This window comes from Bombus pascuorum, chromosome 15, assembly GCF_905332965.1.
Source record: "Bombus pascuorum chromosome 15, iyBomPasc1.1, whole genome shotgun sequence".
In the NCBI taxonomy this organism is placed as follows: domain Eukaryota; kingdom Metazoa; phylum Arthropoda; class Insecta; order Hymenoptera; family Apidae; genus Bombus; species Bombus pascuorum.
The window spans coordinates 120860-143134 of NC_083502.1; the positions used below are offsets into that span (position 1 = coordinate 120860).

Sequence of the window (22275 nt, forward strand, 5' to 3'; positions counted from 1 at the left end):
CCCGCAGCCGCCTATCTTCCTTAGGGCCCTGACTTGCAGACCTCTCTTGCGCGGGTTCACCACGGTGAACAGCGCATCGCACGTTTCCTCGCTGGTGCGAATGTCCCCGTCCTCCGTTTCCGGGCGGATAATGACCACGTTTCTCGGTGGTTTCACCGCTTTGGCTTCAACTTTGCTGGAGGTCATTTTGACCCTCTCTGCATACGTAGGCTGTTTCTCGCCCGTCGGGTCTTTCTTTGCCGCCACGGCCTCCAATCGCTTGCTTGCCTGAAGAGTCTTGTTGACTGCCTTCAGTATTGCCGACTCTTTGTCCTTTCCCTCACTAGAGTTCTGCTCCAGTCTTCCAGTGAGGTAGCTATTTTGGAGGAGCAGTTCCTCCACTATCCCCCTCATGTCCCTGAAGAACCTCATAATCGACGAAGTCTGCTCTTTATTGATTTTCTTGGCCGGGTCCAAACAGAAGGCAAGCACCTTCTTCTCTATATCGCCGGCCTGTGCCCTCAGTTCCGGCACCGGGCTCGCTTCTTCGGCACTAGCGTCCTTGCTCTCCTCTTCCGTTCGGTTTTCCGGCGTCGAGGGAGTGCGGGTGTCCGTGTTCTTCTGTATCTTGGTTGACTTAAGTGGGTGAAGCACCACCCTAGCTTCCGCGGTCGGTGGGGCTTGCCCCTGCGACGGCATTTTAGTCTGCTTTTGATCGCTCATGTCTTATTCAAACGGGAATTTTCCCAAGTCCGCGCGAAAAGTCTCTCGACGGGAGTCGTTTTCCCGTCAATTTCAATTTCGACAAGCAGAGGAAAAAAAAAAAAAAAAAAAAAGGGGGGGGCCCTGGACCTACTTGATACGGCCCTGAGTCCTGCGGGCGCCGCCCCCACTTGATACGGCCCTGCACTGCGCTCGGCCGACGGCAATATGGCGTCCAATATGGCGTTCCCGCGCACCTAACCTCTACCGGCCACGTGCTCACCAGAGAATCAATTAAAACTGTATTTCTCGATGCACTACACTGCTGATTTTTACACCACTTATTTCCCGATTTTTTTCGAGCACTTTGACGTAATTTTCGTCCACTGGAAAGGTCCTTTTCGCCTTTTTTCCGCGCACGAAAGTCTCGTCGACCACTTGCTTCGACGCACGAATTTTCTTCTCGCACTTTTCTCGGTTTCTCACTGTTCCTTTTTCTCGCCTTTATTTTCACAGTTGCTAAGCCACTAAAACTTCACTTTAAAACACTTTTTTCCACACCAAACTGATTTTTTCCTCCAAAATACCGGTTTTAACTGCGGAGCGATCTGCACGCGTCCTCTCTAGTCGCCGCCATCTTCTGACTCCCGGGGCAGCCATCCCCGAGTCTCATGGTCATCTTACCGGATCCGTTGGGGGAGATGGCGGCCTCCCACCGTTGCGTCCTGGGTTCCTTTCCCGCTGCACCCGAGCTGGGTGGCCGGCTTGAATCCTGAGTCTCTCTGCCCGCTCTTTTATGAGCATAACCCGCTCATAAAAGTCGCGGACAACCTCGTAGTCCGACCGGCCTCGCAGCAGCGCTTCTATGATTCCCCTTGGGGACAGGTCTCCTCCGATCTTCGTGGTCAGTATATGCCTCAGCATGGCCCAGGGCAGTATTGCAGGGTGTGTTGGGCAGTGTCCTCCGCCTCCCCACAGTGGTGACAGATGTTGGTCACCTCGCGTTGTATTTTCAGCAGGAACTCACCAAACACACCGTACCCGGTGAGCACCTGAGTGAGCCTGTAGGTCAGCGGAACACCCCGCGCTTCCTTCCACCTGTTCCAAACGGGTAGGACCGCGTCTACCGCACGGTGGGATATCTTCTTCGCTTCTTCTTCTAGTAGGAGTCGCCATCTTTCCCACGTTTCCTCTTCAACCGCTCTTCTCAGCTCCTGTAGGTCTTCGTTTCCATCCCTGACTCTCGAGATCTCGTAGATCTTCTGGAGAGCCAGGGCTTGCAGCACGTATGGAGGGGATGCCGCCAGGACGGTAGCGGACGCATGCGAAACCGTCCTGTATCCTCTAGCTATCCTCAGTGCAGTAGTGCGTTGGACCGTCCGCAGGAAGGCCTGACTTCGCCTGCTCGTGGCCAGATCCTTGGCCCAGATGGGTGCGCCATACATCACTCGTGCTCTGACCACCCCGTCGTACAGTCTGCGTACCCCCATCCCGGCACCTCCGATGTTCGGGAGGATGCCGCAGAGGGCGTTGGCCACAGCTGTCACCTTCGGGGCGAGGTTCTCGTAGTGGGGCTCGAAGGACCATTGGTCATCGATGGTTAGACCCAGGTACTTCAACCGATTCCCCACTTGCACCTCCACCCCGTCGACGTCGATCACCAGTCCAGCCGGGGGTGGTCCTCTGCATCTTTTATTGAAAAATCCGAGTACTTCTGTCTTGGCCGGAGCAACCTTCAGTCTGAGTTCTCCGATGGCCCTCACTGCTCGTCGGGTGGCCTCCGTGGTCACCTCCGCCGTCTCATACCACCAGCGCCCTCCTGCCACGACCAGGGTGTCGTCCGCGTAGCAGATTAATCCCGTGTTGGGAGGCATCGGGCTGCGGAGTACGTAGTCGTATGCCGTGATCCAGAGCATCGGCCCGAGGACCGAGCCCTGGGGTACTCCGCGCTCCACTGATCTTCTCTCCTCTCCCTCCGTGGATCTATACGTTATCCACCTTTCCCGGAGGTATGCCCCTATAATCCTCTGGAGGTACCCTGGGACCTTAAAAAATCGCAGGGCCTCCCAAATCTTGCTCCACGGGATTGAGTTGAAGGCTTTAGTGATGTCGAGGGAGACCGCGATCGCGATCCCCTTTCGGGCAACCACATCCTCCACCCTGTCTCTCAATCTCCCGCGACGGAAACCGAACTGTTTGTCGTGACAGCCTGGTACTCTGGACTCCATGAATGCCTCCAGGCGGGCGGCAATTATTCTTTCGAAGAGCTTGCCCACCTCGTCCAGGAGGCAGATCGGCCTATAGGCTGATGGGGACTCCAGCGGCCGACCATCCTTCTTCAGCAGCACCAGTCTGGCATCCTTCCATGCCCGAGGGTATGCGCCTTCCCTCAGGCACCTGTTATATAGATGTAGCAGGCGGGGGGCCATGATGTCCATGGTCTCTGCCCACACCCGCCCAGGGATTCCGTCCGGTCCCGGAGCCACATCTTTGGCCGCCATCGGCTCGCATTCGGGTGTGTGCCTTTTAAATTCGTCTAGCAGGTCGTCGAATATCGGGTTCCAAACGCTTGGACCCAATACCGAGCCCTGCGGGCACCCTTTAGTCACAGGCTTGGTGATTACTTCATTTTTGCCTGCGATCTGCACGGTTCTGTTTGTAAAGTAGCTCCTTGTCAGCTTGTATAGGTTGTCGGGGCATCCTCTTCTTTTCAGCTCGTGCAGTACATTAGGCCACCAGACGTTGTCAAAGGCACCTGATATGTCGAGCGCGATTGCGAAGACGTACTTACGGTCGCTCATCTGTGCAGCTTTCTCCCTGAGTTGGATTATCGCATCCGTGGTTGATCTCCCAGGGCGAAAGCCGTATTGCCTGTCCGAGGTCAGCTCGTGGTGGTGGAAGAGGGTTGACATTTTGGTAGCCATCAGTCTCTCCAGCAATTTGCCCACCATGGAGAGCAGGCAGATTGGTCTGTAGGACTTTGGGCTACTTCTGTCCCGTTCTGGTCCTTTTGGGATGGTTATTAGGTTTCCCACTTTCCATATTCTTGGGAAGATCCCCCAGGCGAGGCAGCCGTTCATTGTTTTTAGTATTTCCTGGTGAAGCACTCCCCAGGCGTGCTGAATCACTTCTAGCTCGATCATGTCTGGTCCGGGGCACTTTCCTCTCGTCAGTCTCTTGACTGCTCCGCAGAGTTCTTCCATGCGGAATTCTGCGGTGTCTTCGACGTCCGGGGGGGTCTCCATGTTCCGTCAGATCGTGGCTTGCTCCGGCGTGTCCGTGCACTTGTCACGTAAAAATTAAGAAAAAAACAAGAAACTTGTTTGAACTTCTGTGAACAGGAGATCGAGTTCTTTATTTTTTTTTTTTTTTTCAATTTATACAATACCGTTTTCGGTTCGTGATGATACAATTTTTTTAGTACTTAAGTTAGTTAAGAAATTTTCTTTTAGACTGAGCTGGATGATTTGGAAGGGAGCATTTATATTCCTTTATTCGTTGGAGTGGGAGAAGACTTTGGTCTTACTTATTATATATTTCGGAGAAGGGCTAGAGTGACCGAATGCCACCCAGGCGGCTGAGAAAGGATGCTGACCGGACGGTCACACGTGATAAGGCGCTCGGAATTTTGGTTTATCATATAGCTGCTCGAATTTCACCTGTGACACACTCTTGGTCTTCGGGTAGGGGGGCTGCCAGCATCGCTTCTGCGGTTGAGCGCTAGTTGGAGGTCTCTTCTTGTGGCGTTTGCAGTGTCGACACCGTTTCCTCTCTCCTGATCTTCCCCGTGACCGTTTTGTATACTATTCCCCAGGGCTCGTTGTTACCTTCATTGGTGACGAATTCTTGCCAGCTCTAGGTTCTCGCTTCCGTTATCGCCTTTTTGTATGTTTTGAGCATTTCACGATACCTCCTTTTACCTTCTTCCCTCTCTGTGGGATCTTTGGTCGTCTGGTATCTTCTCCTTGCCCTGTAAGTGCGCTGTTTTACTCTAGTGAGTTCCGGCGTCCACCATGACACCGATCTGTTGTGCCACTTCTTTCTGGGGATGGCCTCGTCGCAGGCTCTGATCAGAGCATCTTGCAACCGCTCTGCCATCCTTTCGACGTCGTCTGCTCGCTGGAGGGTTATTTCTCGGAGTTCCTTTCTCTCCTCCAAGAGGGCTCTTTGAAACTCTTCCCAGTTAGCGGCTCTCATGTTATATCTCCTTTCCTGCTGATGAGGCGGGGTATTTTGTTTTCCAAGATCAAGGCGCGTCTCCAGGATTCTGTGATCGCTGGAGGTTCCGTCCTCGTGTACTATCCAATCTTCCACGAGCGGTATGATCTCTGGACTCGCCAGGGTTATATCGATGTTCGATCGCCCCCTGGTGGTTTCGAAGGTGTGAGCCTGTCCCGGTCTGTTTAGGATGTGGTGGCTGTATTGCGCAATGACGGCCTCCAAGGCTTCGCCCCTGTCGTCGGTGCTCCTGCTGTTCCATAACGGCGATTTGGCATTAGCATCCATGCCGATTAAGATCTTCTTTCCTCTAGTGTGCCTCAGTACTTCCTCCAGCTGTCGAATGCCGACCTCGATGTTTTCGGTCGGCGGGAAGTACTGGCTGACGACGTAGATCTCCGTTTCTCCGTCACTTATTTGCACACACACGCAGTGGGTTGTGCATAGACCTGCTATCTCGAGCGCCGTCATGTATCTGCTGCCGATTCCCACCGCGGCCATCGGCGGGTCTTGCTTGGAGCCCCGAGAGGCGATCGCGAACCCCGCAAGCCCAGGTATCCTTCCGTCGAGGCTGTAGGGCTCCTGCATTAGCAGGATAACGTTCCCTTCAGCCTTTAGTTGCGCTTTAATTTCATGGGGGACAATTTTCGATCTCTGCATGTTATGTTGCAGGATCCTTATCCCTCATTGACTCCCGAGTCCATTTCCAGATTCGCTAGACATCTTATTCATAGGATGTCTTCGATACGTATTGTTCCAATGCCCTCTTATACGCCGGGCAATTCAGGTTGGAGGCCGCATGGTCTCCCTTTTTCCCAGCCTTTTTGCAGTTGACACAGCTGGGGGGGGGGTTGTTCTTGTTAGGGCATGCCTTGGTGCCATGGCCACTGTCAGCGCAGTGGGCGCAAATGTCGTAATTCACGCGGCAGTAATTGGCCACGTGCCCGTATCCTTGACATTTGTAGCATCTGCTTACCGCTACATAGTCTCTCACCTTGCACGAATTCCAAGAAATGTAGAGTTTCCCCTTGAGGAGCTTGTCTCTAACGAGGGGTGGTACTTCGACCACCCAGTTCGTTTCGCTCTGATCCTTGCGGCCTGTTCTAAAGCAGAACTTGATGGCCGCTAAGTCCTCTTCGCCCAGTCTCTCCTGGTTCTGTCTACGGAGGCAGGCCAGTATTTCCTCCTCCGAGTTGTCCCTCGGTACGTCGTATATTATCAACCGCGGGTTCCTTCTCGTAGGCGTACTGGCTTTTAGACCAGCCACCTTTAATTGCGCGTTCTCCGTGAACGCCTTCAAATCTTCCGGCTTGGTCGTTTCTACGACCAGCCCGCTGCCGCCTATCTCCGTATGGCCGCGACTTGCAGACCTCTCTTACGGGGGTTTACCACGGTGAACAGCGCATCGCACGTTTCCTCGCTAGTGCGTATGCCCCCGTCCGCCGTTTCCGGGCGGATAATGACCACGTTCCTCGGTGGTTTCACCGCTTTAGCTTCCACTATATTACAGGTCATTTTGACCTTCTCCGCATACGAAGGGTGTTTCTCGCCTGTTGGGTCTTTCTTAGCCACCACAGCCTCCAGTCGCTTGCTGGCCTGAAGAGTCTACTTGACTGCCCTCAAAATTGCCGAGTCTTTCTCCCTTCCCTCGCCAGAGTTCTGCTCCAATTTTCAATTAAGATAGCTATTTTGGAGGAGTAGTTCCTCCAGTATCCCCCTCATGTCCCTGAAGAACCTCATAATGGAAGAGGTTTGCTCCTTGTTGATCTTTTTGGCCGGGTCTAGACAGAAAGGCTAGCACCTTCTTCTCTATATCGCCGGCCTGTGCCCTGAGTTCCGGCACCGGGCGCGCTTCTTCAACACCCGCGTCTTTGCTCTCCTCTTGCGTTTGCTTCTCAGGCGTCGAAGGGGAGCGGCCCTCCGCGCTCTTTTGTATCTTAGTCGTTTTCAGGGGGTGAAGCACCACCCTAGCTTTCGTCGTCGGCGGGGTTTACCCCTGCGACGGCATTTTGGCCTGCTTTTGGGCCTGGTCGCTCATTTCCTTATTCCACCGGGAATTTTTCCCAAGTCCGCGCGAAAATTCTCACGACGCGAACGTCGTTTTCCCGCCTATTTCGAAATCGACGAGCAAAAAAAAAGGGTTTTGCTCTTGCTTTTCCCTTTCCTAAATTCGCCCGCCCCCAACGGCCGCCGATAAAGTGGCGTTCGCAAAATTAGCGCCACTAACCTGGTGCCGGTGCGGTCGATAATGCTGCCGATGGTAACTCGGCCGCAGTCGATATAATGCGATCGATAACTGAGCTCACGCAAGGTTCCAGCGGCGTCCGCGTGCTGGCTCCTTCCAAATATGGCCGGTAGTGCCGCAGTTTCCCGAGTAGCCCGCGTGGCGGCGTCGCAGTAGCGCGTCACCAGTATGGCGGCCAATATGGCGTCCAATATGGCGTTCCCTCTCACTTAACCACAACCGGCCACGTGTTCACTAGAGAATCACTAAAACTATTTTTCTCGATGCACTGCACCGCTTATTTTCACACCACTTATTCCTTAATTTTTTCCACGCACTATTATACACTTTTCGACCACTGGGAAGGTTCCTTTTGCGTTTTTTCGCGCTCGAAAGTCTCGCCGAGCACGTGCTTCGACGCACGAATTTACAATTCGCACTTTTCTCTGTATCCCACTATTTCTTTTTCACACCTTTATTCACACTGTTACTAGGCCACTAATACTTCACTTTGATGCACTTTTTGCTTCACCAAACTAATTTTTTCCACAAAATACGGGTTTTAACTACGGAGCGATCTGCACGCGTCCTCTCCAGTCGCCGCTATCTTGTGGACTCAGCGGGCCCCGGCAGCGGGACACTTGACAAAGGCAGTTCCCATGCCGCTCCTAAAGGCACCAGAATCCCACACTCTGACCTCGGCAGCCTCACATCCCGCCGCCTTGGCCAACTTTTCCTGGATCTCGTGTTTTTCCAACGGGATATCTATCCCCACGATTTTCAGTTCGGCCATAGTTGTAGGGGCCGATACTTTGACCGTGGAGGCATCCAAGACCCTGGACAGGTGTGTCGCCAGCTGCATTGCCTTAGCCTTACAGGCGTCAATCGGAATGCTGATGACCATTGCACCGGTCACTACTTTCCTCACCTGCACGTCTTCTAGCCCGCACCTTTGGAGGGCCTGGCTTTTTCTGGCCTTAGCCAGCACTTCCGCATATGACTTGGGTGACCTCTCGCTTAGCGTTAGGGTCACCGCCAACGATCTGGGAGCCTGCAGGAGAGTTGGCCCGCCCGGCTGGAGGCTCCTTTATTGCTACGCCGGGTTTTGGTATGATACCAGTCCCTCCTTTCCTTCCTTTCCTCTTTCTCGCCCGGCGAGCCAAGGGGTGAGGGGGCATGAGCGCCATAGGTGTTGCGATCTTCGTGGCCGTTGGCGGAACGGTCATCCTTCCCCGCTCTTCGGTTCCGGTGGGCTCCCGGGCCTTCCTTCTGGCCTTCCTTGGGACCACCACCTGCCATTCGCTTTCCTTGAGCGGTTTGACCCCTTGTAGTTGAGGGGGCGGGAGGGGACAGTTGTTCGCTATGGGTAAGGGACCTCCCTTCCCTGCCGGCTCCACGATTTTTGGTGGCCTCATGATTTCTCGTATCAGCCCCTCCATACGCTCTTCCATGGCCTCTATGATTGTAGGGCCCAAGCTGCTCACTTGCTTTTCGAGTGTTTCCACTCGAAAGAGCATACTGACCTGCCCTTGTTCCAGGCCGGCCGGCTTCTCCAGGGCTACCGCGGCTGCTGTTACCCCCTGAATCTTCTGATTCTTCTGAATCTTCGCTAGCTTCCTCTCTTTCTTTACATTTTTTTCTTAAGGCCTCGTTCTCGGCCTCCAGTGCTTCTCTCTTCTTTCTCTCCTCCAGTATATCAAATCTTGGGGAACAGGCAACTTGGTTCATCCAAGCCGCCGTTACGTACCCCACGGCATCCCTGAGGGTCTTTATGTAAATCCCCTTAAAGTTGGAGGAGGTAACTGCTACCCGTAGTACCTCCGCCATGTGGAGAAGACGCCTGTATTAGTGCCCTCAGGTGATCTGGCACTTCTGGGGTCACACTCACGATTTTCTTCTTTTTCCCCCGGGATGTCACTGAGGCCTCTGTAGACCTGGACCCTCAGGACTCCTCGTCTTCCGACCGGATTCCGCCTGTTGAGTCCATCCTTGATCTCGAGTGCTCCCTGGAGTGTTCCCTAGACCTGACTCCTTCCTTGGTTTTCCCTTTCTCCCCCACCTTCTTAGGGATCCGGAACACCTCCCTGCTTCTCTCGGAGAGGGAGGAGGAGGAGGAGGAATTGTTTGATGACGTAGACGGGGACGATGGTTTCCTCTGCCCCTTTTCCCTCTCCTTATCCTTCTCCTTGCCCTCTTTCTTTTCTTTTGTCTTGGCCTCCGCGGCTACCGCCGCCGCCTCTTCTTCCCTCGAGGTTCCTCCCACTGGAGTCACCTCCATTTCCACGTCTTCACCAGTCGCAGCAACGCGTATGGGGGCCTGGCGGTCCACCCCCAAACGGCCGTGGTCGCGAGATGACGACGCAGCAGGGCCCACTTTACAACCCTCATCTGCGCCGGTACTGGGGTATCCCTCCCCTGCACCGTAAACATCTTTTCTATACTCCTCTTCCATCATACTCGTCTTAGGTTTGTTGTATAGTTGACCAAGCCATACCCTCGTCCTTTCGTCACTCACTCTTTCACACCCTACCCCGTGAAGGTGAGGTGAGTGGTCTTGACAGATGTGGCCCACCAACTTCTCCGAAGTTCTCCGCACCAGATCAGCAATCTGACGGGCGCCACAGCGCCGACCAGCCGCCACCCGACTATAGGTGAACATCAGATACATCGGGGTTTCTTAGGGTATGATGCTACGCACTGAGAACCCATACCCGCCTCGTGTTCCCCGTTTACTATCGCACTACGTTGTGGTCGAGTACCTTAACTTATATACAAAGGATTCAAGGGATTGGCAGCCATGTTTTCCTACAATATTCCTGTACATGAAGAAATAAAGTTCTCTGCTCGTGAGTTATTGTGCGGACATTTGGCAATAAAATTGTTCCGATTGCATTGAAGGAGATTTTAAATTTTCTTGAAATAATAAAGATGTGTTAGTATTAGGAAAATTAATAATAATAATAATAATAGATCCCCTAATCGAGTTACTGAACAACACTGCTGGTAAAGAAACTACAGTATAAAACAGTTAAAACTAAAATAAGTAAAAGTGCAAACAAAAAGTCCAAAAATCTTTAGAAAAATGACGCAAGAATTAAAGGAGAAAAACAGTGAGTATCATACATACCAGATCAAAACAGAAAAAAAATACAAAATGGTAATTAGAGGATTACACCCAAGAACAAACACAAAAAATAAATACGAGGAATTAGCAAAAATCGGATAGCAAGCAAGAACAATAAATAATATAACTAGATATAATATGAAACAGCCATTACCACTGTTTCTAATAGAACTTGCACTCAAAGCTAATAACAAAGAAATCTTTGACATTGTAAAAATCTTAAACACAATAGTAACAAATGTACAAGAAACCATTTAACAACAAACTGCCCATACACCGACAAGATAAACAAAGCAAAATGTTATAACTATAATAGAAACCATCCAGCGAGCTATAAATACTGCGAAGTCAGAAAACGATGGCAACGAAAACTGTTTCCATCGCTTCAAAACAGAACTTAAAGCAACTGTCCCTCACAACAAGTAATTGCAAAAACAGAAACAACATCGATTGTACAAAACGTACAGAGCATTAATCATAGAGTCATCATCATCTTTGTAACCAAAGTTTGTACACAAGTAGCTAATAAAACATCATTAAACAACCAAAGCAACAGAATAACGACCCTATAGAAATCAGGGAACTGTTCAAGCAATCCATCAAAAACACTGAAATGCTAACAAAAATGATAAATGAACAAACGCAGTACTCAGGCAACAAACACTACAAATTACAGTCATGCTGCAACGACTTACAAACACGTTAAGTAAAAAATAGAAATGAATATGCCGAAAATAGCAGCTAGGAACTCCTATGGTCTACAACAACGGGCCCTCGAAATTAAAACATAACAATAATATTGACATATTACTTGTATCGTAAACTCATTTCGCACCAAAAAGATACATGAAAATACCATATTATACCATCTCCAAGCAACCCTCAGGTAAAACACACAAAGTGGACGGATAGGACATGCAGGGATGATGCCCGTGGGCTCTTCGATGGCCGTATCACTCCTTCATGAGCTCGGATTCTGCTTTCTCCTTGTTTGACACTATCAGGGGCGAAACGTCAAGGTTTGCTGCAGACAGGAGGTCTGGGTGTGGTATTGATGTGGTATTCCATGCCGTGTCGAATGTTTTTTCGTCCGAAAACAGGCGGACGCGTTAAGTCCGGAAATCCGACGAGGAGGTGATGCTACATTGATTCGCCGATTATTGTTTTTACCGACCTATATCGACGGTAGCCGAATATCCCGTTGCGGACAGATTGATAGTCGTGTCGATTACGTGTACGTTTCGTGAATCCACCAGCAACCCGTAGTAGCTCACAAAAGTGTTAACGTCTGGTACTTCAAATTGGCACTTGAATTCTCGTCAAAGAGACTGATTCAGGGACGCCGGGATGTTTCCGTTGGCTGTGAAAACTTAATAGTCGTCTTTGTTCGCGGGCGCACATAGTATATTGCGCGGGTACACGCATAGGTCGGCGCCCGTGTCCACGTGGAGAGAAATCCTCGAATTCCTGCCTTTCACGAAAATAAGGCAGAATGTGAGGTTGCCGACGTACGCCGCGTTCACGCTTACGTTTCCCTGATTCTAGTTACAGGGGGAATGGCACTTTCTTGCGTGGTTTCCGAAAATTCGTGGTAATAGCAGAGACCATTTTGCTGCCTCATGTTTCGCGAATTCGGGGATCGTGATCGTGGTTGACGACGACTGTCGAGGAGCAGCGCGCGAATTTGGACCATCGGCTTACCGAGTCCGGCTCCGTGGTTGGGGGACGGTTCGATTGCTCGCTGATCGTTGCTGTCTGTCCAGGCTCTTCTAGACATATTTCGTGGATCCTGCCTGTCACCGTGGAGAGGGCATTCGGGCTTGTTTCCCGTATGGCGGCCAGGATCCGTTGCATATTCACTGGGAGGCTGTTCTTCTAAAGCGTCAGAACCAGGTCGTGCGAGATCGATGCGGCGTTCAGTTTCTTCAAATCTCTGTAGAACTGGGACGGTGTCCTGTCTCCCATTGCTTGATCTTAAGCAACCTCTGCGCTCTTGTGCCGTCCAAATCAGCCAGTCTGTTGATGAATTTGTGGCGGCACTCGACAACAAATACCACTACTCGACACGTTTCCTTTGCAAATATGACTTGCTCGCAGTAGGAGGGGACGGCGATGTATTCTTGTTGCCCCCTCAGCATGGCTTCTACGATTACCTCGGGGGCACTATCACCCACAACTAACAAACTGCTAATACTTACACTTCAAGTTTATTTTTTAGCTTTTCGTATTGTTTCATCGCCGACAGATCTAGCACTGTGTCCTCGACTTGATCGAGATATTCATCCCCGAGGTTCGCGACGAGAGCGATAAATTTAGTTTTGTCACTCGTGATGTGTGCCGTCTCGAATTGTGCTTCCAACAAGAATAGTTATTTTATAATTATTGTTTATGTATTATAATTATGTTATTTTTTTAAATATTTTATAGTATTGTGTCTCTGGGGTCTGTGGCATTCGTTGCACGCCCTTCCTCGTTGTGGTTCGCTATTACGAACACTGGTGATTTACGGACACGATGTCTTTATGTGGCACGAGTACTTTCATCTCTTTCAGTTTACAGGACACCATCCAAGTTCTACAGGAACCTGAAGAAGCTGGTCGCCCCATCGATCTTGGACGACGTCGTTCTGACGCTTTGAAACGATCGTCTCCCAGTTAATACGCAACGGGTTCTGGCCGCCATAAGGGAAACGAGAGCGAATGCCATGATGGGAGACAGGATCCGCGATATAAGTCCAGAAACCGAACAGATAGCAGCGGCTAGCGAGCAAACGAACCACCCCGCACACCCACGTGGTACGACTGGATGAGCCGAATAGTTGCTCAAATTGGCGTGCTGCTATTCCCGAGACACGGCGCAGCAAAATGATTCCTGCTACTGCTACGAGACCGCGCAAGAGAGTGTCGTTGCCCCTATAACTGGAACCAGGGAAACGAGGGCTGTCGTCCGTGACCGCGGCGTACAGCAGCCGCTTCTCATCCCGTCACATTTACCTGAAAGACAGGAGTTCGAGGATTTCTTCTGCCGAACTAAACTATGCAAAATGGCAACAAAGGCCACGACCAATGTAGCGTCGATAAAAACAATAATCGTCGAAACGACGTACCATCAACTTCTGACCGAATTTTCGGTCTTAACGCTTCCACCTGTTTTGAGACGAAAAAAAATTCGACATGGGATAGAACACCACATTACGCCCGGACCTCCCGCCTGCAGCAAGCCTCGACACCTTGCCCCCGATCGTTTCAAATAGGTGAAGGCGGAATTCGAGCTGGTGATACAGCAAGAAGTGATGCGGTCATCGAAGAGTACATGGGCATCATCTCTGTATGTCGTTCAGAAGAAAGACGGGAGCCTATGACCCTACGGCTATACCGGCCGCTGAACGCTCGCACCGTACCCGACAGATATTTGCCGCCGCACATCGAAGATTTCACGCATCAACTCCACGGTAAGCGAATTTTTTCAAAAATCTATCTTATTCACGTGTACCACCAAATGCCGATCGAAAAAACGGCGATCGCTACTCCGTTTTAAGTACGAGGGTGACTCAAATATAAACGAGACTTTATTTTTAAAATAATTTTATTCAGTGAAATAACATAGCCAAGCACATATTATTTTTCAACATAGTCTCCTGCTTTGGAAATGCATTTTTCCCAGCGGATTGGGAGATTTTTGATCCCAGCATCGTAAAAAGAAGAGTGCTGTGTCAGAAGCCAATTGCGCACAAAGGCCTCCACCGCCGCGTCGTCTTGGAATCGTTGTCCTCCTAGTGCTTCTTTAAGCGGTCCGAAGAGATGGAAATCGCAGGGCGATAGGTCAGGACTGTAGGGAGGATGATCAAGTGGAGTCCACCTTATTTCCTCTAATGTTGTGCAGGTTAGAGCTGCTGTATGAGGCCTGGCGTTGTCGTGGAGGAGAATGACGTCTCGAATCGGTTGGTTACGCCTTTTCGAACGATAAGCAACCTTTGCCTCCCTCAAAAGCTCACAGTAATAAGCAGCATTTATTGTGCGAATGTTCTCCTCCGTAATGCTGGTTCGAGGACGACGATCATGTTCCACATTTTCAACCAGTTCACGTCCTTCCTTGAACTTCTTATGCCAGGCAAACACGCGAGCCCTTGACAGTGTCTGATCCCCGAACTGTGCAGTCAATCTTTGCAGAATTTCTATTGGTTTGACGCCTTCATGTGTGAGAAATTTAATAATAATGCGTTGCGCAACTGAGAGGTGTACTTGTTGCTCTGACATCTTGAATACTACCGCCAAACGTGTCTGAACTGGACAACGGCCTGCTCTCCCCACTCCTGACATCCCAACCAATGCACACTAGAAGCGGCCGCTCGCTCCCTTTAAATTTACGCGCTCAGAAACAAAAGTCTCGTTTATATTTGAGTCACCCTCGTATTTTAAACCGTAAATGTGATTTCGAAACGCATTGCAAACGAGTCAACCATTTGTCGAGGAATTCTTGTCTGGTCTATATTTCGTATATTGATGATTTCTTTATAGCCTCGGTAGACGAACAGCAACACGCCGAACACCTGCTTACGTTGCTCGATCTGATGAACGATTACAGTGTCGTAATTAACCTCACGAAATACGAATTTGGCTTCAGCAAAATCACATTTTTAGAATACACGCCGACGGAATTAAGCCGTTAGCCGAGCGTGTGGAAGCGATTGTGAACGTTCCAAAGCCCGCGACCGTTAAGCAACTGCGAAAGTACCGAGGTATGTTTAACTTCTTCTAACGTTCCATACCGGTGTCCGCAAAAAACTTCTAATTACTCAACGACTTACTAAATGATGCAAAAAAGTGCAACGCGCCCACAGAGTGGTCTGAGCAGACCGAAAACAGTTTCCGCGAGTCGAAACGCGCCTTCGCAGATGCCATGATGTTAGCGTCACGAAGGAGTGTAAATACAAAGTTCGGAATAGGAGCTGATCCAGATCCGCACGCTAGCAGTGTTACCCTAAGACTGAAAAACCCTGAAGCCTAACTTTTTTTTTTATACGTGGAGAAATCCTCATGGACACAATAATCGGGTAGTGTCGGACTCTTACCGACTAAAACTCCACGGTGGCCGCCTGACACTCGAAGGGAGAGGTCTCAGGGTACTCGATTCGAATTACTACCTATGAAAACCCCCTCCTCCCTGTCATCTCTTCTGGTGTGAGAAGAGGCCTCCTTCATAAGGCTCCTAAGGTGACCACACCCCCAGGGCCTTTACCTGCTCATACCGACGCCTAGGGTGATGGCGATCTTCTGCCTCTGTTGCGTCCCGGGTTCCTGCTTCGCTGTACTCTGGCTGGGTGACCGGTTCTTATTCTGACCCTCTCCGCCTGTTCCTTCGCTTGCATAACGCGCTCGCAAAAGGCGCAGACGGCGTCGTACTCCGATCGGCCGCGAAGCATGGCCTCCACAATCGCCTCGGGGGCCACGTTGTACCCGATCTGGAGCCTCAAGACACGCTGCCCAGACCGGGCAGTGTTCTAGCGTGTGTTGCGCCGAGTCCTCCGCCTCTCCAAAGCGGTGACAGATAGACGTCACCTCCCTCTGTATGAGTTGCAGGAACTCGCCGAATACATCATGACCGGTGAGCACCTGCGTCGTCCTGAAAGTTAGCGGGACCCCGCGCATTCTCTTCCAACTGTCCCAGTTGGGCAGCACAGCATTTACCGCTCGGTGGTACTGTGTCTCGGCCTCCTCCTCCAGCTGGGCACGCCATCTTCCCAGGTCTCCTCCATAACCATGTCCCTGATGTCCAGGGGCTGGATGTTGCCTTCCTCCGTTTGCGCGCTCCTCTTGTCTTCATAGATCTTTTGGAGGGCCAGCACTTGCAGCTCGTACGGAAGGGATGCAGCCAGGATGGTCGCAGATACATACAATACCGTCTTGTACCCTCTCGCAATCCTGATGGCAGTGGTCCTCTGGATTCTGCGCAGCAGGGCCTGGCTACGACGGCTTGCCACTTGGTCCTTCGCCCAGACCGGTGCACCGTACAGGATCCTGGCCCTGATCACCTCATCATACAGCCTACGCACCCCCGTTCCGGCTCCCCCTATGTTCGGGAGAAGGTCGCAGAGGGCGTTGGCCGCTGCAGTGACTTTCGAGGCGAGGAGTGCAAAATGGGGCTCAAAGGACCATTGGTCGTCGATGATCAGACCAAGGTACCTCATCTGTTGCCCCACCCGCACCTACTCTACATCGATGGAGATCGACAGCCCGTGTGGCGGTGGTCCCCTGCACCAGCGGTTGAAAATCCCAGCACTTCAGGTTTTGCCGGGGCCACCTGAAGATCGAGTCCTTTTATGGCCCTCACTGCGCGATCTGTGGCCTCCGTGGCCAGCTCGGCGGTCTCATACCACCAACGTCCTCCTGCTAGCACAAGTGTGTCGTCAGCGTAGTAGACCAGTCCCGTGTTCGGGGGCATTGGGCTGCGGAGCACATAGTCGTACGCGGTAATCCAGAGAATCGGCCCTAAGACCGATCCCTGGGGCACCCCACGCTCAACTGGTCTTCTTGTCTCCCCTTCCTTGGTCCTGAAGACGATCCATCTTCCGCTTAGGTAGGCCCGAATGACCCTCACGAGGTACTCTGGCACTTGGAAAAAGCGCAGAGCCTCCATGATTTTTCCCCACGGGATGGAGTTGAAGGCGTTGGTGATATCCAGAGAGACCGCCAACGCGATCCCTTCCCGAGTGACCATTTCTTCCGCTGATCTTCTTAAATGGAGAATGGCGTCAACCGTGGACCGCCTGCGGCGAAATCCATATTGGCTGTCATGTCAGCCTGGCTGCCTCTGCTCCATGTGTGCCTCCAGACGGACGAAATTACTCTTTCTAATAGCTTGCCAACCTCGTCCAGGAGACAAATCGGCCTGTATGCCGATGGAGAGACCGGTGGACGACCCTCCTTCTTAAGCAGAACCAGCCTGGCAATCCGCCATGCCTGAGGGTACACACCCTCCCTCAGGCACTTGCTGAATAGATGTAGCAGGCGGGGGGCCATAATATCCATGGTCTCGGTCCAGACCCGCCTGGGGATTCCGTCCGGACCCGGAGCCACGTCTCGCGATGCTATCTTCCGGGTGGCTTTGCGCAACTCTTCCTCGGTCACTATGGCCTCCGGGATGTCCACTGCTGACGCTCCACTGCCATAAGTGCACGCCCTTGTGCCCTGGGTGACCATCGGCGTCCTCTTCCGGTTGTGTGGGAGATTCCTCCTCCTTCTCCTGCCGTGGTAACAGCGTCCCGACCACTCTGTCCAGGAGCGCCGGATCTATATTTTCTGTAAGCGAGGGAGTCGAAGGTCTTAGCTTTTTCATGACCAGCTTGTACGGCCTCCCCCATGGATCCATCTCGACAGATTCGATCAACTGCTTCCACGACCTGTCTTTCGCGTCTCTAATCAACCTCTGCAGGGCTACCTTGGTCTCTCTGTAGGCCCTGTACTTCGTCTGGATCTCATCTTTATCTCTTCTCCACCTCCGACGCTGGGCCCTGGTGTACAATCTTCTGGCTCTGCAGCATTCTTCTCGCAGGTCCGCAATCTCCTGTGACCACCAGTAGACACAGCTGTTATCGCGTCTACCGCCGGTGCTGGCTCGTGGCATGGAGGCGTCGCATGTCTCCACCATGAATTTGTGGAGTTCTCTCGCCTCCATGTCCACGTTTTCTCTCTCCTTTTTCTCTTGGAGTCCCAGAACCACGCCGCTACGGTGGCCGCTGCCCGGAGCATATCCTTGTCCCTCTCCTTCAGCTTCCATCTGAGAGGGGCCGGCCCCGGGCGGCCCGGTTTCCTTCCTATGTAGTTACCTTCTTTTGCCGTCGGGTTGGATTTCCATTAGCACGTAGATATGGTCTGATAGTGTTTCCATCTCTAGGGTCACCCGCCAGTTGTGGATCCTCGCGTGGAGCCTCGGAGTTGCCCAGGTGAGGTCAATCACCGAGGTTCCCCTCCATCCTACACAGGTGCTCACCGAGCCTTGATTAATCAGGAGCAATCTCAGACCTGCAGTCCAGTTGGTGAGTTCTCTTCCTCTCGCGGTGGTCCTGTTGTTGCCCCACTGCGTCGAGTGCGCGTTAAAGTCTCCCAGGACGAGAACTTGTCGGGGAAGACATCTCCTGATGCATTCTCCCATCTCGTCCAGGAAATCCTCGAACGCACGAGTTCCGCAGTTGGGGGAGATGTAAACACTTACCACCACGAATTCCGACCACTGAACTGCTGCAAAGCCGTTCCCACGCCCAACGAGGGAACCAGAGATCCCGGTCGTACAAGACCATGTTATGGCGACTAAACCACTCACATCCCCTATCCAGTTGGAAGCTTCGGAGATGTTGTATGGCTCAGCCACCACTGCCGCCAGATCAGTCCCGCTCTGCCTGATGGTCTGGTAGAGCAGGTCCTGTGCTCTCCTAGCCCTGCCTAGGTTGCACTGGAGGATCCTTTGGAATTTATTCCACCACCTCCATGGCCTCCACCCGGCCACTCACTTTTCTAGTGCCTCCTTGGGTCGCCTCTGTAGCTGAGGCGATCCTGGCCTGTGCCATGGCCTCGGTGACTGCACCGACCGAGGCTCCTTCTTCCTTCTTCCCGGAGACATTTCTCCGAGCAGTTGCTCTCCTGATGTCTCTCCTGGCCACTTTGGGAGGTCTGCATCCTGTGGTTCGCCGGTGCCCTTCGTGACTCGCATATGGGGCATCTTGGGGTAGCCGCCATACAGCCACGAGCTCCGTGCTCGCTCTCTCCACATCTATAACATAGGTGCGCTCGCTCCACCGGTGACACGCAAGTAGCGCCAACGTTCCCCAGTTCCAGGCACCTGAAGCATTGTAGTGGTCTTTTGGGTAGGGCAATGACCTTTGCCATTGTCCACCCCAGTGCCACTCTGCCTGCCAATGCCAGCTTTCGAGCTCCAGCAGCAGGGCACTTAACGAAAGCAGTCCCCATGCCGCTCCTCGAGGCTCCGGTCTCCCAGACCTTGATCTCAGCAGCCTCACATCCTGCCACCTTCGCCAGTTCTTCCTGTATCTCGTCCTTCTCCAGAGATATATCGATTTCCACAAGCTTTAATTCAGCCATGGTTGTGGGGGCCCATACCTTGACCGTAGAGGCGTCCAGAACCTTGGAAAGGTGAGTTGCTAGTTGCGTCGCTTTCACCTTCCCCGCATCATCTGGGACGCTAATGACGATTGCGCCCGTCACCGCCCTCCTCAATTGGACCTTTTCCAGCCCACATTTTTGGAGGATCTGGCTCTTCCTCGCCTTGGCCAGAACCTCTGCGTAAGACTTGGACGACCCCTCGCTTAACGTAAGGGTCACCGCGGACGATCTAGGGGCTTGCGGGAGAGCCGGCGCCCATGTAGACGGTACCCTCGGCATCATTCCGGCCTTTGACCTGTTGCCAGACCCTTCCTTCTTCCCACCCCCTTTCCTCGGCACACGAGCCGGAGGGAGAGGGGGTGCGTATGTTGTAGATGTTGATCCGGGCTTGGCTGTCACCCCCCGGCCGCCGTTCCCGGTGTCCTCGCGGGCCCTCCTCCTGGCCTTTCTAGGGACCACCACCTGCCAATCCTCCTCCCTGGCCGGCTTTCCCCTACTGGCTCCCTGTGAGGGGGGAGGGGGAGGTCGGCTGCCAGCCGCTATGGCGTAGCTCCTCGTTTCCATCGATTCTGCAGACTTCCGCTGCTGCGCGACCCCCAACCTCAGGCCCTCCAGGAGCTCGTCTATGGCCCTGATGATCCATGGTCCCAGTTTGTCCATTTGCCTCTCGAGTGTCGCCACTCGCAGGTTAATGTCGTCTTTCTCCTGATCTGGTCGGACCGGCTTCTCCGGGGCTGCTGCAGCTGCTGCAACTCCCGAGGTGCCCTCTTGCATCCGCGCCATTCTCTTCGATAGTTCCTTATACTTCTTTCGGAGGACTTCATTTTCCTCCTCTAAGGTCTCTCGCTTCTTCTTTTCCTCCGTCCTACTAGGCCTTTGGTTAGTGTCTGGTCCTGGGATCTTCCTCGAGGAGGAGGAGGCGACTTGTTCCGTCCAAGCTGCCATGACATACCCTACCGCGTCCCAGAGGGTCTTAATATAAGTACCCTTCAAGTTGGATGAGGTGGCTGCCACCTTCATCACCTCCGTAAGATGTCTTAGCACTTCCGCGTTTACGTCCATGGCTAAGGTTGCTTGGAGCAGCGCCCTTAGGTGATCGGGCACTTCCGGGGTGACACTAACAATCTTCCGTTTCTTCCTCCTGGACGTCACTGAAGCCACGGTGGACCTAGACTCGCAGGACTCTTCGTCCTCCGATCTAATCCGCCCTACTGAGTCCTTTCGAGAATTCGAATGCTCCCTTGTTTTTTCTCCTTCTTTCACCCTCGCCTTTTCCCCCACCTTTTTGGGGATGCGGAACACTTCTCTATTTCTTTCCGAGAGCGAGGAGGAGGAGGAGCTCGACGACGTCGATAGGGACGACGGTTTCCTCTGTCCCTTCTCCCTTTCTTTCTCCTTGTCCCTAACCTAACCCCAACCTAACCCCAGCGGGATTCGGCTAAGTTTCATGCGGGGCCCGCAGAACGTAAATAGGGGTAGGCCTTGGCGCCCAGACCTCGAGGAACCTCGCAAGGACCATTGTATCTAGCGTAATACGTGTCAGGCAGAAATTCAATCCGTGACACCACGTACGTCTTCTTCCAAATATTCGGCGGAAGGACCGTATAGGGATATCGATTACGCTTCGGTGATATACTTTGTACCGACGAAACCGTTGGAAAGTTGTTTTTGTCGAGTGCCGCTACAGACTTATCATTAGGGGAAATTAAAACTGCAAGCAGAATACAAAAGTACGAACTTAACAGTAGGTTTACGGGTGTTTCTTATATACGTATCTCTACGAGTACCCGTCTAATTGATGGATAAACGAAAATACTGAATTTTGTTTGTGCATTTTCGGCATATGATCTGTTTGAAATATATAGCCCACTTAGCAATTTTTTCGCATTTCTAACCTTGAAGGTGACAGAAATGAAGCGTCTAATCTTTGGCAAATGTTCTCCTTGTTTTCTCCAGCTAAATCCTCGGCTAAACAAAATATGAACTCGTTTTTGGATATTTTCGATCTGGTGCACTCTTTACATAATATCCACGCGTTGCCAAATCTAGTAATTGTCTGTCGCTATATTTCTGCCTCGTTGTAAATATAGTTTGGCTAATTTTAATGTTATAAATTCGCTCAACGATTTTGAGCATCGAGTTTCATCTTTCCCCATATAAGACAAACCATTCAAAATATATTTTGTTTGGACGTCAACTGCCAACCAAAACTTAATGCCAAATTTATGAGGCTTATTCGGCATATATTTCTTATATATATGGCTTATAACAAGCCTATAACATACACATACTCATCTTCTTGGACAGTAAACGTTATAAAAAAAAAAGAACTTTTACTGTCAGTTTCGCTTTGGCCTAATTCATGCTGCTCCTCTTCGGAGACATCCTCAGAACAATCCTCATTGATGTTGACAATTTTGTTCAATATTTTATTATATCTCTTGGATTTACTCAGGATTGCTAGAAAAGGGAGATTGATCGAAATAAAATAATACTGTGCCCAAATTCAATTACCCTACTGTAAATACTTACAATAAGCGGAGACTGTCTACAATAATTGAAACTTTTGCACACTGTTTTTGAGAAACGTTCTTACACTGTCACTGCAGCAATCATAAAGGTCGTCTCTTGCATCAGGGGTTTCTTCGGCGATAGGCATAAGCAATTTCGTTAAACATCACCTTTCTTTCATTTTTATATTTATTATTGGAGGAATGATTTTACGAACGAAGCAAGCATATAAGAATTGTTTATGAAATCAGCTAGCTCGTCAATTTCGCGGGTTTTGTCGAGATAGATATACTACATACAAATTTAAAAAATTAGAAAGCTTAGAAAAAAGTAATTGTGTGTATAAATTCTTTGCATGAAATGATTAATTTAACATGCAAAATGGTTAAAATTAATGCTGT

At 51.3% G+C, this 22275-nt stretch overlaps 2 protein-coding genes across 2 annotated transcripts; both read right to left on the reverse strand.

Moving 5' to 3' along the window:
- Positions 1–15481: 15481 nt before the first annotated feature.
- Positions 15482–16434, reverse strand: LOC132914799 (uncharacterized). Its single transcript, XM_060974208.1, has 2 exons — positions 15935–16434; positions 15482–15869 (listed from the first exon to the last, which is right to left on the reverse strand). The coding sequence occupies exons 1-2, from the start codon at positions 16432–16434 to the stop codon at positions 15482–15484; spliced, it is 888 nt and encodes a 295-aa protein (XP_060830191.1).
- A 1634-nt stretch (positions 16435–18068) lies between these two features.
- LOC132914800 (uncharacterized) lies at positions 18069–22022 on the reverse strand. Its single transcript, XM_060974209.1, has 6 exons — positions 21960–22022; positions 21701–21857; positions 21259–21331; positions 19153–20561; positions 18754–19082; positions 18069–18695 (listed from the first exon to the last, which is right to left on the reverse strand). Exons 1-6 carry the CDS (start codon positions 22020–22022, stop codon positions 18069–18071), a joined length of 2658 nt encoding a protein of 885 aa, XP_060830192.1.
- Between the last annotated feature and the right edge of the window lie 253 nt (positions 22023–22275).